The following is a 16,408-nucleotide window of genomic DNA, read 5'->3' as shown; positions in this document are numbered from 1 at the left end:
ATTTAATTTTTTTTTTTTTATTATTAGTATAAAAATAATTACTATTTCATATTGTTCGTAAAAAAATTTAATTAAACTTAACTTAATTTACATAACTATACATGTCACTTATTTTAAAGAGCTTGTACTTTAAGTTAATAGTATAAAAATATTTAAAAAAAAAAAATACTGAATCGAGAAAAAATTACATGAAAAAAAGTAAATATTTTGATAAAATAGCGATTTTACCATAAAAAACGTTAAAGAAACCTCTGTAAGTCCCGTTGATCTGTACATAGGAACTTAAAACTCCGTTTAAGTTTCCTTAGAATGCATATTTATACAAAATACAAAAATACAAATAAATGAAAAAAATAACTATTCAAACATGGGGATTTTACCGTCTAAATTGAGGTTTCAGACCACTGTACGTCGACATAGAAGTTAAACGAATGTATACGGTTCAAACGACGTGCATTGATGCTGTGAATCGATCGCCACACAGTGATCTGAAACAAATATTTAGCTGGCCAAAAGTGTCATTTCAAAAAACTAAAAAATACTAAATTTTATAATGAATAATTTTATCTAAATATACATTTCATATCATTAGAAAATTTTTTTGTTCATTTTCAATTTATTTTATTTTTAATATAAATTTTTAATTATGGACGGACAGATCGGTAAGTTAAATTTAAATATTAAATACTATGAATAGGTTAAACATTAGTTGTGTGCAAATATTGGCTTATTTCAAGCTGTAGTACAAATAATATTATATTTAATGTAGTCGTAATAGTACGTAATTTTTTTTTAGCTGATGTGACTTCTACAAAAGTAATTTATAATCGAGATGTAATAAAAATAATTCGAGAAAAAGGATCCATGCAGTCAGTTACTAGTGTAGCTACTAAGAAAGTCATTTTAAATTTTTTAGTAAATTAATTGAGTGGGTTAAATTGGATTTATAATTACACTGAAATGATCGAAAAAGAAGTAGTCAATTTTTTATTTAAAATCATCTCAGAAATAGTTCACGGTTAGACGTGAATATAAAACGTTTGAAAAAAATAATTTGTTTATGCCTGGACAAAGCAATGTAACTTCTTTCTTTGAAAATTTTTAATATTCGCCGAATAGAGCTAAAAAAATTAGGTCAGCTTCCACATGTATAAAAAAAAATTCGTCCTATTCCTTATACCCCAGTTGATGCTTTGGCTCTTATAATTGATAATAAACTCACAACACAGAAATATGAAAATATTCGCATCGGTTCTAAAAATAGAATCAGTGATATATATCCATCATACGAAAATGTATGAATAGAAAAAAAAATTGTTAACCTAACAACATTGAAATACAAGAATCATGTTGTAAAATAGTACTCCAAAATCTTATAGGTCATACTACTAAAAGAATATTAAAAATACCGTCAATTAATGATAAAAAATTAAATGCCAAGTTAGAAATTATATACAAATGGGATATGATGGGAATAGCGGTCAGTCTCAGTATAAACAAAAATGTATTGGTGATTCTACATCAACACCTATTACGACAGATCAGTCAATGTTCATGTTTTCACTTGCACCTCTTGAACTAAGATGTTTTCCAGAAATCATAAATAATAGTCGTAAAAGTAATAATTTTCATATTATTTGGCAAAATCCTTTACCGTCATCGACTATATTCTGCTAGTCCATAAAATTTATGTTTAGAAAAGAAACTTCTGAAAGTAAAAAAAAGAAAAAGTTCAAGAAGCTGAAGATCAGATAACAAAACTATCAAACACACATGTTGTACATAATGGTTATGATTTTCAAGTCAAACATACACTCATATTTTCAATGGTTGACGGAAAGGTAATATTTACTCGTATGTAGTCGGTAAACAAATAATAAAACATAATTATTATTAAAACTATTATTTTTTGTGAAACAATTTTTTTTTTTCAAAAGGTTTGTAATTCGATTACTGGAACTTCAAGCCAGACATGTTACATTTGTGGAAGCTTATCTCGTTATATTTAAAATTTTGTATTTTATTTAAAAAAATTAATAAAAAATTGTATATACTCGTATACGTATAAAAAATTCTTTGAAAAAATTAGTGAATAACTGTTTATTGTATATTAAAGGTTAAAACACCTCATAAAAATATTTTCAATACAAGGAAATGGTGCATACAAAACAAATTTCGATCTGAAATGGTACTTTTAATTGATGTGGTATTACAAGGTATACTTTTAAGTTAAACGATATTGTTGACAATTTAAACGAGAGTAATGTTAATTCATTTTTGTAAATCATTTATTTTCCATAGGTCATGGAACAACAAATTACGGAAATACAGCAAGAACTTTATTTAAAAATCCCAAAATTTCAGCAGCTTGCACGAGGATTAATATAGAACTGATACCACGATGTGGGAACATATTATCAGCCATTTCAAGTGGATACACAATCAATTTTGACTATTTCGAAGAGTGCTGTTTAATAACAGCAAAAAAATTTGTCTCATTGTATCCTTGGTACTACTTGGCATGTAGTAACATGCCTGCAAATGTACATAAAGTGTTACTACACGGTGCAGATGTTATATGATTTGCTCCTCTCCCAATAGGTATTTTAATTATAAAAAATTAATTTTTAATTACATTTTTTAATTAAAAAAAAAAAAAATGTAGAAATATATATAATTTCATTATTATATTGTTTAATTAAGGTAAACTATCGGAAGAAGCACAAGAAAGTCGAAATAAAGACTACAAAGTATTCAGAGAATATAATACGAGAAAAACGTCAAGGTTTAATACGAAGATTTGAAGCATATTTTACTTTTTTCATCTGATCCATGCGAAATATTTCCAAGACCTATGTACAAGAACTATCTAAAGATGTTATTCAATTATTAAGAATACCAGAACCAAATAATGGTTCTTATACTTATTTAAACCAATCATTTTCAGAAATTAGTGTATAATTAAATATTTACCTATGTGTTTCAAATAAATATAAAAATTTAAATTAAATTAAAATTATTAATAACAGTATTAATTAAGATTTAATTTAGTTAATATTGTATTTTGTATTTTTATTGAGTGTAAGTATTTATTTGGGGAAAATGATACGTCTAAATAATTAGAACAATTTGGAGCAAATTATTTTCTTTTTAATTTATTCTTCACAACTTGTATTATAACATGTGTCTATTGAATATTTTATAAAAATGCGTTGTTTTAAGTAATATTCCTTAAAAGCGAAAAATAATGAAAAAATTGTGTTTATGTGTTAAATTTGATATTGTATTACAGAAAAAAAAAAATAAAAATAAAATAAAATGCCGTAATTATATTAAAAACAATATAATAATTGTGAATTGAGAAAGTTAAAGTTTTAAGATTTTTTACTAAGTATGAAAAAAATGACATAGATTTTTGTGCAAAAATTGGAAATATTCGATAAAAATTTAAATGTTTCCAATAAAAAAGCTGTGTAAGCTTTGATAATCTAATGATCTCATATTTTTAATTTACCAACATAATACTATAACAAAAAATAGTTCATTATAAAATTTAATATTCTTTAGTTTTTTGGAATGACACTTTTGGCCAGCTAAATATTTGTTTCAGACTATTGTCACAAACCAAGAAAATTATAATGACGACAGGAGAATATTTTAGAAAAATATTACCTGTATGTTAGTATAAAGTACATAACATTTGTAAACTGTAATAAATCTTAAAAGTATTTTTTGTTGAAAATAAAAGTGTGTTTTATAATTCTATAATTTTAATATTGATTTCAGTGGTGCCCGTAAACCCTTTTGTAAGCGAGAATGAACTCCATACATGTGTTCATATTTATGTATTTTTCTAAGGTGATATAAATATCTCCAAACCAGAAAAACTTAAACATACTTCATACCGTCCGTTATAACTAGGGCTAGGGACTTTATGCCCTTAAAAACCTTAAAATATGTATGCATTTATGCCCAAAAGAATCAATAAATATGCTATTAAAATATGTATTTAAAAAAATTATATTTGTAATAATTAATTAAATAAAAAAATTTAACTAGTAATAAATTATAATAATATTTTTATATATGATAGATATGATGATCTGAGATAATTTTTTCTTTTTTTCAAATTTTTTTTCATCTTATATTGAATTTTTATCTAAAACAAAATATTTAAAATGGTTTTAAAAATAAATTAAATTGAAAACATTTTTTTTATTTTTAATATAGTTATAATTCTTCTAACCTCGAGCATTACATTGGACTATAAGATATTTTCTTAAGTTGGAAAATTTAAATAACTGTCTGTTATCAGCCAAAATAATTTTATATTTAGAAAAGGAACGTTACACGTCTACGGAACTTATTAGTGCAAACTTAAAAAATCGTAGGTCACTACTAATAATATCTGCAGGCAATCTATCCATAGATTCATTTTTCCATTTAAAATGTTCGAAATTTTTTATAGTTAGCCTTAGCTTGTGCAAATTCTTCAATTTTTGCAGAATGTATACGTTTTTTATAGTTTTAATCATTTTAATGCATTCAATAAGTGTACCAATAAGACACCTTGAGTTCCAAGTCACGTGATATATGAAGAAATAAATCATAATTTTTTTTTTTATAAAATTTAAAAACTTACTTCTTCATATGAATAATTGTCAAATATGCATTTATAAAATTAAAAATAGTCAAATATGCAATTATAAACGAAAAATGGTCAAATATGCAAAATATGCAACTATAAATTTTAAATATAAACTTGTATTGCTTTGAAACAAATTTAAATATTACTTAGCTATATTTTTGATAATTATTTAAAAACATGCAAGTTCCTAGAAGTCCCGAGCCCTAGTTATAACAATACAGAATTATATTTTTGGGAGACAAATTTTTTTTTCGGTATTGCATTGGTAAATTACTCTTACTTTTTAATTTCTATCTGTACCTATTAGGTGGAGGATAGATAAATATTTGAGGGCTATGTCATTCAATAAGCCAATTACCGACGTTAAAAAAAAATATTAAAAATATTTTTATTTAAAATAATTATCTGTTTTAACGATATTAATATTTATATATTTACAAATCAACATTCGTAAAAAAAAAAAGAAAATCGTACCACACAACCAATTTGGATTCCGACAACCCACCGAATACGAGTACACAGAATGACCGACAAAATGTCACCAACATTCGAAAAAAAAGATCGCTGTTCAAGCACATTACTTGCACGAGCGTAAGTCGCACAACCATACATGCTGTTGATGTCGCAGTACTGTCATCAAATAAATATCCAACAATATAGTCGGAATCACGAAAAAAGAGCGTTGGTACCCACTGTTGCGACCAGTGGTTCTCATCTTTATACCGTCACGCTGCCGTTACGTATCATATTCACGGGCACGAATAATGAACGATAACCACAAATATAGGTATATGTATATATAGTTGTTTTATATGTTTGTGGCGGTAATATGAATAATGAGCGTAGATTTGATAGCCACTCTAGAAAAACAGACGCTTGGCGCATGACGAGCAGCGATCATTTTTCGTGCTCCCGACTATAGAGCTGGTAACGATGTGCATTACCATCATTCAGATCAAATTTCAAGGTGGACTAATAAACGGAAAATTAAGATAAACGAAAACGAATTAGTGTATATAAATGTTGCCCTTGGAATATCCGCAATTATACTAGCTTTACTAGCTGGACCCGTACATTTCGAGCTCGTTAAAAATCCTAACTTTTATAAGTCTCAGACTGTGTGTTAAATTCGTTACTTGCGAGTATCCTACCAGTATACTTTTATACGTATAGATGGATAACAGTTAAAACATACTACGTAATAATCTTACAACGGTTTTTCAATTTAGTTTATCATTGTGTTATTGTATTCGTTTTATCGAGACAGTTCAATATTCATTGACGATATTTGTTGAAGTCCATTTGGACACACAATATTTTTTGTTCTTCCTTCTGGTGCGTGCACATATAAATTAGAAGGTTTTCCAATGCGTGAGCATGCCATATAAGTATATAAGTATATATATAAAGTTGTCCATGTGAGAAGCATAGATTTTTCAAATTCAGTTCACACACTTCTGTAGCGATTGTCTTTGTGCTTTGTTGATGGTCATTGCAAAAGTGAGTCGCATAGGAAACTGCAAAGTTTGAATTCCAAAACGATATCTGTTGGGATCATCGGGATGCGTGGCAACAGTGCACCTTTTCCTTTAAACTTTTCGTTTAAAATTGTACCTTCGGTAATGTTGTTCATCAACATTTTCACTGAAAGCCTGGTATCGTTGCAGAGTCGTGGTGGATTGATATTACGTAAAAGAATGATGGGCAATGACCAAGACTGCAAGACCAAGACCAACTTTGCTCATTACTACCCACTGGCCATGGGAATGCTGATCAGTGAACTACCAGCCCATCCAAACAGTCCCCTAAGGAATAATCGACTGAGGCTGTAGGTTTTTTTTTATAAAATATTCAATTATTCAATAAAAAATTGATGTGTGTGAAAGATAATAATATTGATATCGTATTACACGAAAAAAAAAAAAAATTGGAGACTTAATGTTTGGAAATAGTCGATAAGTTAAATTGTAAAGGCTTTAATTAAAGAAAGCTTAACTTTTTATACTAAGCGGCTCCGCGAACGCTTACAAAACTCTTTTCGCAGTCGTTTTATTCTTCCAGTCACGGCATAGTTAGTGAGATGTATTATTTAATTTTTATCGTACCAAAGTTTAGAAAATCAAAGTTATTTCAACTGTATAAGTTGCTGTAAAGCAGTTTGTTTTAATAACAATTTAAACGGAACGAAATTTTCGAAATATTATTGTTTCGTAACCTCAGTAAAATATTCCTTAGCAAAGATTTCCGACGCATCGATACTAATGATTAAAAATACTATGTAGTAACATTTAAAACGTTATTGTATAAAAAAAAAAAAAAAAACCAATGGTTATAGAACATTTGAAATAAAAAAGAACATTTACAAACGTCACGATAAAACCAGTACATCCTTTCATTCATTTGGATCAGAATCTCTAAAACAATATATTCAAATAGTTAAGAACAACTTATGAGGAAATCAAGTTTCACTTTCGCCGATAAAAATTATTGACCGTATAAACGATTTAGTAATTTATCATAATATATTGTTTTTAATTAAAATTGTTGGCTGACATCATTTTAACTACTATTATTTTGGTTACCGTGCGACATAAAAAAATTAACCGATGAGTAAAAGCAAATCGAAAAACATTACAGTCTTCCGATTTCTTAAGGTCTAAACGCCACAAAATAATAATTACGAATTTTTCTTATCTGATCGTATCTTTGAAAGTTATTAACTTCAGTAAGGTTAAATAATCGCCTATACAAGTTTAATAATTTCATAATAATCAAAAATATAGAAAAGATGAGTCAATTCAAGGAAATCAACGGTATGTATTTAAAGCACTGTTAATAGAATGCTAAAATGAATGTAATGATTAATCGTGTACAACTGACATCCAGCTTCCAAAACATCGAACAACGCGTCCGTGAACACGAATAACGAGGTTTTTGGTACCCGAAGAACGGTCAACGGACGTCCGATGAACCGGGATCAATATCCCTATCAATCGTGGAGATATGAATCGGCTCCTTTAAGAACACCTACGACGGTATTCTAGTGCCAATCGACATGTTATGCAACTTTGAACTAAAGAAATTACTATTTTTAAATGATTACCTTAGACGATGATGCCGCAATTCAGCCGAGTGAGTTCTAGTACGGAACCACCGAAACGAAAAGTGATCAATTATTCCCTGGCCAGAGGAGATGCCGTCCAACTGCAAACATGCAAGAATGCATGGGTTCCGTCGTGTCTCAGAGCGAAAGACACGAACAATTGTCAGCCGCTGAACGAGGAGGACGTGGAGATAGAAGTAAATAATAATTTTGTAGAATAAACTAAACGATTACACTATCACGACGAGTAAAGTTCAAGGTGGATCGTTGTCCGCGCAAGATATTTTATTTCGATTGTACAATTACATACATGATTTACTATGATTATTTTTTGTTGATCAAGGAAATACGTAAAAAATGCATGTCGGCTCTCAACAAAATAACGCCGGAAAATATGACCTTGTTGGCGGACACCATTACGTCATTGCCAATCAAGACGGAGAAATGCATGAAAAAAGTCATTGAGCTACTATTTCAAAAAGTATGTTGAATTATAGACCGTACGAAATACATGGGTACCCGCTAAGACGAACCATCTCAATACATACATACCAGTTTCTGGAAATAAATATTGTTAATATTTTTAACCGTTTACGAACACTCTCTAGGCCATAGACGAACCGAATTTCACGCCGCAGTATGCATATATAGGCATGGCAATGCACAAAAAAGAAAGCAAGCAGAGCGATAAGAAGTCGAAAACGACGTTCAAAAATATGTTGACCAAGTGCTGTCAAGACAGGCTGTACGAAATGCGTGCCCACGAAGAGGCATTAGCAAAAAGCCTTAAGGCAGTAGAAGATTGCCCGAATCAAGTGAACATCTCGTTGAAATCTCTTACATTGACCACCGATAAATATAATGCGAATAAAATGTTACAGGATATTAAAGCGCAACTGCAGACCAAACACAATGAAGATGAAATGGTGTACAGAAAAAGATCGGTTGGAAATTGCAGGTACGAACGTGTTATATAGGAATGGAATTTAAGCCGTATGCAATGTATTCGTTGATTTTCAGATTTATGTGCGAACTGTATAAAATAGAAATATTAACGAGTAAGACTCTAGAAGAGAGCATGAAATATCTTCTAAGGACACCGAACGAAGAAACGCTTGAATGCGCGTGTAACGTGTTGAAACATACCGGGAAAACATTAAGTCACGTAAGATTACTCTTTTGAGTTTTTACACTTTTAAAATACACGTTTTCGATCGCTGAGAAATTAATAGAAATCAAATATTATAATATTGTTGGTTTGGTAAAAATTACAGAAAGCTACTTTTAAAAAGCTCAACGAGTATGCGTCTGAGGCGTATAAGACAAAGGTACCGACAAGGATAAGGTTCATGATTCAAAACGTCATTGAACTCAAGGAAAATGATTGGGTACCCAGAAATGCGCGTCCCAAAGGGCAGTTGAGCTGTGTAAAATCAATACAGAATACGGGAATACGTGTTAACAGGCAGTACACACCAACTACAACACCTGTGATGTTGATGGTAAATAATTAATTTTTTACACATTGAAATATTTACTTACTAAAATTAAGCCGTTTAAATAAAAGTCTTACATAATACGTAATAATATCTTTGCATCGATTTCATTAGAAAAACATTCTACAAAAATCAAACGAGCAGAACAATACGAAACTGCTTACAGATATTAGAAAAGTAATAATTTATTTTGGAATATATATATCAAACGATAATCCAGTTGAAATATTCTTTAATCAGTGAAAATATAAACTATAAGTTTTAATAGTTTTTTAACAGTTTTATGAAATCATTATTTTAACAGTATACATATTTTTCTTTAGGACGACAATGTGCTTCAAAATGAAAAATTACCTACAGAGATAAACGGTCCAAAACAGCTATCATTACCAATGAAATGGAGTGATTCTGTTAAGAACAATATACCATTGTTAATGCCAGTTATAGAACAAAAAATGGATAGTTCTAATGATTTACATTCAATAAACGATAAACATATTGAAATAGAAGTACATGTACATAAATTCATGATACATACGAGTAAATGCAACTAAACATATTCTGTTGCTGTTTTAGGAAACCCTGAAAAAATATCAAACTATTCTAAACAATATAACTCCGGATAATGTGGCTTCGATGGCGAAAAATATCATGTCACTGCCAATAGAAACAGAAGATTGTCTGAAGAAAGTAGTAGAACTTTTGTTTCAAAAGGTATATACGAAAATAATTCAATTAAAATATACTGTCACTTGATAATTGTGAAACATATTATTTCGAGACCAGTCGAATGTATTAACTGTAATTTTTAAATTCAATAGGCAATGGACGAAACGATATTGAGTCCCCAATACGCATTTATTTGTTCGACAATGAAAAACACGGTGGTACATTCGAAAGACTCGAAATCAAACACGTCTTTCAAAAGTATTTTGCTTGCAAGGTGTCAAAAAGCATTCGAGTCGATATTCACTCGTAAACGCACTGTAGCCAAAGAGCGCAACGAAATCGAATCGTGCAGGGATAAAGTATGAACGATTTTCTATAATGCCCGTTTATTATTTTATAAACATTTGCAAAATGTTAATGCGTATACGATATAGGCAATGCGGCGAAAACTCCAATCCAAGTTCGATCAAAACGAATCGGATTACAGGAATCATTCGATTGCAAACTGCAGGTTAGCTCACGGTTGAGACATAAAAATATAATAATCGAACGAGATTAAAATTATAGTTGTAAACTGTTCTTTGTCGCATGATTTCCAGATTTATGTGTGAACTAATGAAATTTAACATTTTGATACCTGCGGTACTAGAGATGTGTGCTGCTAGACTAGTACAAATTGAAAAAGACATACCAATCGAGTGCACGTGTGTTATATTGAAACACACTGATAACGCATTGAACGAAGTAAGTTTCATTGCCGACGATTATGTATAAATTAATTTGAATATTCTAGTGCGACATACTATTTATAATAGAGAATATATCGCGCTCACAGTATGTACTCTGAAAATTTAAAAACTATTAACATGTATTTCAAATCGTAGAGTGGCGTATTCGAGAAGCTACACGAGTATACAACTGCGCAAAAGCAAAAACTCTCTTCCAGAGTGCAGTCCATAATTCTGGATACGCTAAGACTGAAGAATGACGGTTCAATGGATTGCACCACCAGTAAAAAGTCTATTTTATTGGACCGAACTGAAGAAAACAGTATTATAGAGTCTCGCATCGAAAACACAAAACAACCCCTTGTAAGCAAGCAACCTGTATCAACGGTCCAAAAGAGCAAACACCCGGAGGTATTTAATTCAGTGCACATACGTTTTATTAACGAAAAAAAAAACTAAAATATTTACCTTGTGTAACAGATAAATATTAATATTAATAATGTTTCGATATTTTATTAGTTAAATGTTTACAAGACCGTTAATTCGGTTATTAACTCGGTGACCGCAGATAACGTGAATACTACAATAAATGAGTTGTCTACTCTTATTTCGAATTCCGACGTGATGAAAAAGACGATCGACTTCATCTTTGCCAGAGTATATTTTTAAATATTTGTTAAATTATAAGGACATATTTAATCTGCTATTCAAATTACTTGAATCGGCTGTATAATCGTTTATGTTTTTATTTATTGAAGGCAAACATTCGCCCAGAAAGTGTTCCAATGTTGGTATGCATATGTTCTTCGTTGAAAAACTTGGTAGTTAATCCAGTTGAACAACACGCGAAGCCTATATCGTTTAAGAAAGAAGTTCTGATACGTTGTAACCAGGTTTTGCAGTCCGGAATACAGAGCGATTCGAGTGAAAACGCATTTACGCATAAAAAACCTTTCACGTAATTTTACCGTTAGCGTTCAAGTTACCGGTGGAACAAAAACTTATTTCTATATGTGTTAACTTTAGATTTGTCGGCGAATTATTTAATGCAAACGTGTTATCGGCACATACTCTACTAGAGTTTTTGCGAAACATACCGGATAAGCTGACAAACAGAGGGCTTGACAATACTTGTCGCCTACTAATAGCAGCTGGAAAAAAATTGGAACAAGTAATTGAAGCTACAATATTAAGTAGGTAGTCAACAGTATATTCTAACGTGTGCGTTCGTATGATTTCTACAGGTTTACAATCTGAAAAAAACAATAAGAAAATTGACGAATATGGTTTCGAACGACGAGAAAGGGATATATTCTCTACGTAGTACAATGCTTCTTAAAGAATTTGTGAACCTACGCGACAAAAAATGGTTGTTGTAGTAGAAATATTTTATGCTTACCAAATCGAATCGAAGGTGTTCTGTCGATTGTACATCGACAAACACTTCCTTTGGTGGTAGTAGTCTATTCCCGGCTGAGTAAAAGCAAACCTATTATTAGTTATTTCTTAATGTGATGGTTTAATACGGGATCTATAAATATTAGATGACATATAGATCACCATCTGTATGTCTACCAACATTTGTAGATGACTAACATGTCGTTGAGTTGTTTTATGGGTTTCTTTTATCAAAACATATTTTATTTGTCACACCATGGTGTTGCAATAATCCTTGATCTTTTATTATAAAATAAATTAATCTTAATGATATTTAATTATTAAATATGGTAATTTAATCAATGATATGACAAATCATATCGAATCGTTTCCATTATTAATCATAGCACCCCTGCTGATTAGAAATATTTTACCACTTTATACAGAATAGTATGTGTATATAAATATCTAATGAACATATTTTTAATTTTAGTTACACGAGCAATATTTTATATTTTTGTTATGTCTTCGATATAATATTTTTTGTTAAATCTTATCAAATAATTATAATATATTCTGATTCTTAAGATAATTAAATACTATATATATATATATATACAATGTGATCACGCTAAGAGATACCACTAAATATGTCAGTTCAATGACCTTGTCTTGAAATGGAGTTTCGGAGTATAAAAGAGGAGTATCAAAATTCTCAAATTCAGCCAAATATCAAATTTTTTACTTGGTACGCGTATGTACAATACAACTTAAATTTTTTTAAATGGCAACACCATTTTTTTTCTACATTTCGAGTAGTTTTTTTTTAAAAAACAAGTTCTGTACAAAAAAATGTTTTTTCCATTTAAAAAATTGACTAAGTTGTAGTATGTTAAAGTTGACAAAAATTGTTTAAAAAAATTCTCTATTGGAATATGTAGAAAAAAAAATGGTGTTGCTATTTAAGAAAAAGTAATTTCTATTTTGCATATGCGTACTATCCGGGTCAAAAGTTTTAAATTTAACTGAAATTGTGAATTTTGACACTCCATTTCATTCATCGAAAACCTCATTTCAATACATGGTCATCAAACTGAAATATTTAATGCCACCTTTAATCATAAACACACTGTATATATATGTATATATAACAAATTCGTTTTGATATATATTTGATACTAGTAGTACAAAATCTGCTAGTTATTACGAATACATTAACAACTTGTTTATCGTTTACCTAAAACTATTAATTCTTATTCATTGTCTAAAAGTGATTTAATAGTTTTCTTTTGTTCACCGTCACAACAATTTAATCATCATCCCCAAAAATAAATAAGTGTCAAGACCGTTCAAATCATCCATTGGATGTCAACGTATAAGAATTGAATTTATAAGTCGGTGAAATTTGCCTCCGAACAAAGAAGCGAGAAAAATGTAGCTGCGTTGCATGGAATACATCATGTTGTATCTTATCCAATGAAAACTTATTTTGGCGTATATATATTTAAGTAAAACATTGCACTTTATTATTTTTATAAATATGTAGTAATTAATGTGCAAGTAACATTACGAATATTTTTTGGTTTAGTATTCCGAAGAAATACATTTTACTGTGATAACAAATCATTTAAGAAACAACACCCGCGTTCGAGTTCATAAGACTACATAATACATTTAGTGATCGGAATACGCATAACAGATCATGAGAAGTAACCAGATTATGAACGAATAGATCAAATCGGTGATTGCGAATATGCTGAATAAAATGTCAACCATAAACATTGAAGATATCAACAAATTATGATAATGTCACATTACCTCCTCGTGTATAATTTATACATTAAATATAATGTCTGATTATGTTTAGTTGGCTTTGTCTATCTTACGATCGCCTGTATTGCCGAACCTATAATCCCAAGAGGGGTGGTGGTCTCCGATTTTTTTTTTTTTTTTTGGTGGATTAGGGTCGGTGAATTTCCATAAAAATCGTTTATGTATTTACTACTGTTAATGATTCTATGGTGTAACAGGTGATGGGTGACGAAAAATAAATTTGCTGAATTTCATTTATGTTCGGTGCGTAAATTGTAGTGTTAATGTTAAACTTAAAGTTATATGTAAGTTATACGACGATCAATACACTCCTTTGCCTCGATACCATAGTACTTTCAATTATCGTTCGGGTCACCCGGATTGAATAAAATAACCGGTTCTGGGAAACGACGGTATATCGCGAAAGGTTCAAGGACGACCGTCATGATGTATTTGTCATCTTTTTTTTTTCATCTTCATGGCCCTTTTAACTTTTTCTATTGTATTCCGCATTCTGTCATTTGATATTTGTTTTTTATTTACATTATTCTTTTTTGTATCCTTTGTTTGTTAACCTTTACTGAAATATACTTTGAATTATTTTAATTTGTCTATTTTATATTTATATTTGCAGTTCAACTGATCTATATGTACACTCTGTTAGTTATAAATTTATGTTTAACGATTGTATCTGTGTGATTGAGTGCCTGATACGAGAAAAAAAAACCTTTACTTTTTTATTGTATTTTTATTTTTATCGTAACCGCTTAGACGATAGTAACAAATAATTACGACACCTTGTGTGGACGAAATAGGTAATCCAACGTGCTTCTCGGAACCGACCAGGTGATATGACAATAATAATATATATCTAAAAAAATATCTGTCAAAATAATGACTAGAAAAAAAGGGGTTTGCCATAGTTGGTGATAATTTCGACTGATGGAAAAAATCTGATAGAATTTAGTGGCCGGAATGACGTCCGCTCGGTTAAAGTAGCTAAGTAGTTAAGACCGCTTGGTCAGGAAACCAAGAGCGAAAAAAACACATGGTTTTCAACGTGTTGATGTCGTTGGACTCCGTACTTTGCATTTTTGGAATACATTTATGGGATATGAAAAAAAAAAATGTAGCTACATATTTAAAAAATATTAATTAGGTGTAAATCCAGTGGACTCGGTCCTTGACGTGGACTTTGGCCATATTTTAATAATGTATGATAATAATAATAAAATATTTCAAATTATGTTTGACTATGTTTATACCCAAAATTGGTCTACAAAGTACGCACGAAAGAAGCAATAATAACTGCCAAAGGCTAATAATATTTGCATCCTCGAGAAACATGACCATTAGCAGTACAACTTTTTCTCACAAAGATGTCCACAAGTGCACATGGAAATCACCAAATGGACATACGTACAACCAAATAGATCATGTACTCATTGACCATAGGTTCAGGTCTACTATCTTGAATGTATGAAACTACCGTGGAGCGGACTGTGATACTGACCATTTTTTAGTCATAGCAAAATGCAAAATTAAGCTAAAGAAGATATGCACAAATAATAATAATAAAATGATGAAATTCGATATCACCAAACTTATGCGAGAAGAAGAAAACCAAAAATACATTCATGAAATTGAGAAGGAGTTAGAAGCGGATCAGGTAGGCGAAAAAAATATAGAACACATGTGGAAAACGATAAAAGAAGTCATCATAGCTGCCGCAAAGAAAATATTGGAAAAATCTAGGCATAAATCAAAGAGTTGGTACAACGATAAGTGCCGAAAAGAGAAAGGAGGTAAGGCATGAATATATTGAATACAAGACAACACACCTTAAGAAAGCTTTCGAGGCCGAACGCAGAGAATGCAAAAAAAGTCGTTCAGAGAGAAAAAAGAAAATTTATGAACTCCTACGATCCACAGAACAAAACTTCACACAAGAAAATGTGAGACATTTTTTTTGCAGCCATAAAAAAGTACAAACGATTCAACCCAATGCTTAAAGCCATCAAAGATAAAAAATGACAGAATATTAATAGAGCCACAAGCTAAACCCACTGTGCAATACCATGCTGTATTAATGATAAAACAATATTACGTTGTAACATGTAACATTACAAAATAAGTTAAATTTTAGTAAAAATTATATCGCATCAACTGCTAATAACTAATTACTGTTTACCTGATAATATCATTGAATAAATATTGCATGAAAATATTGAAATATTGAATACTTTGAAGAGCTACTTAACGGTGAAATGCCAGAGACGTCAGTTTCGAAATGGAAAGAACAAAGAGCAGAGGCAGAACTCAAGGAGATAACATTCGATGAAACAATAAAGGCAATAAACAATTAAGGAACTGGAAAGCGCCAGGACAAGATGGCATACCAGCCGAATTCATTAAACTAGGAGGTAAAAGACTACATAAAGCCATACATACACTATTCAAACAGATCTGGCACGAAGAAAAATTGCCAGGCGAATGGAACAAACCCATAATTATAGGTCCGTATCACCAGCACGGCCACTTTTGAATAATAGTACCAAACCTTGACAGTATTTTT

General features: G+C 30.3%; 3 protein-coding genes across 3 annotated transcripts; all 3 read left to right on the top strand.

Annotated features, from left to right (window-relative positions):
• Positions 1-2,136: 2,136 nt before the first annotated feature.
• On the top strand, positions 2,137-2,928 carry LOC112685860. The gene is made up of 3 exons (XM_025557886.1): positions 2,137-2,216; positions 2,302-2,601; positions 2,704-2,928. Exons 1-2 carry the CDS (start codon positions 2,186-2,188, stop codon positions 2,580-2,582), a joined length of 312 nt encoding a protein of 103 aa, XP_025413671.1. The 5' UTR covers positions 2,137-2,185; the 3' UTR covers positions 2,583-2,601; positions 2,704-2,928.
• Positions 2,929-7,436: 4,508 nt separating this feature from the next.
• LOC112685857 lies at positions 7,437-12,251 on the top strand. Its single transcript, XM_025557882.1, has 19 exons — positions 7,437-7,461; positions 7,535-7,683; positions 7,757-7,948; positions 8,095-8,232; positions 8,360-8,566; positions 8,633-8,709; positions 8,772-8,916; positions 9,026-9,253; positions 9,362-9,424; positions 9,571-9,756; positions 9,824-9,961; positions 10,069-10,275; positions 10,351-10,427; positions 10,516-10,660; positions 10,801-11,055; positions 11,164-11,301; positions 11,403-11,602; positions 11,671-11,815; positions 11,889-12,251. The coding sequence occupies exons 1-19, from the start codon at positions 7,437-7,439 to the stop codon at positions 12,021-12,023; spliced, it is 2,850 nt and encodes a 949-aa protein (XP_025413667.1). The 3' UTR covers positions 12,024-12,251.
• A 2,927-nt stretch (positions 12,252-15,178) lies between these two features.
• On the top strand, positions 15,179-16,199 carry LOC112685861. Its single transcript, XM_025557887.1, has 3 exons — positions 15,179-15,310; positions 15,380-15,638; positions 16,084-16,199. Exons 1-3 carry the CDS (start codon positions 15,179-15,181, stop codon positions 16,197-16,199), a joined length of 507 nt encoding a protein of 168 aa, XP_025413672.1.
• The last annotated feature ends 209 nt before the right edge of the window (positions 16,200-16,408 follow it).

Source organism: Sipha flava, unplaced genomic scaffold (genome assembly GCF_003268045.1).
Source record: "Sipha flava isolate LNK unplaced genomic scaffold, YSA_version1 294_pilon_pilon, whole genome shotgun sequence".
In the NCBI taxonomy this organism is placed as follows: domain Eukaryota; kingdom Metazoa; phylum Arthropoda; class Insecta; order Hemiptera; family Aphididae; genus Sipha; species Sipha flava.
The sequence above is the reverse complement of the archived record's forward strand: the minus strand, read 5'-3'. Positions and strand labels throughout refer to the sequence as shown.

Excerpts from the sequence above, each read along its gene's own strand:
- LOC112685860 (XM_025557886.1), top strand. The coding sequence starts at position 2,186 with ATGGTACTTTTAATTGATGTGGTATTACAAG. Across the intron at positions 2,217-2,301 it reads AATTGATGTGGTATTACAAG|GTCATGGAACAACAAATTAC; the intron begins GTATACTTTTAA and ends TATTTTCCATAG.
- LOC112685857 (XM_025557882.1), top strand. The coding sequence starts at position 7,437 with ATGAGTCAATTCAAGGAAATCAACG. Across the intron at positions 8,917-9,025 it reads CCGGGAAAACATTAAGTCAC|AAAGCTACTTTTAAAAAGCT; the intron begins GTAAGATTACTC and ends TAAAAATTACAG. Across the intron at positions 10,276-10,350 it reads TCGAATCGTGCAGGGATAAA|GCAATGCGGCGAAAACTCCA; the intron begins GTATGAACGATT and ends TATACGATATAG.
- LOC112685861 (XM_025557887.1), top strand. The coding sequence starts at position 15,179 with ATGACCATTAGCAGTACAACTTTTTCTCACAAAGATGTCCACAAGTGC. Across the intron at positions 15,311-15,379 it reads TCAGGTCTACTATCTTGAAT|CTAAAGAAGATATGCACAAA; the intron begins GTATGAAACTAC and ends TGCAAAATTAAG. Across the intron at positions 15,639-16,083 it reads GTGCCGAAAAGAGAAAGGAG|AGCTACTTAACGGTGAAATG; the intron begins GTAAGGCATGAA and ends AATACTTTGAAG.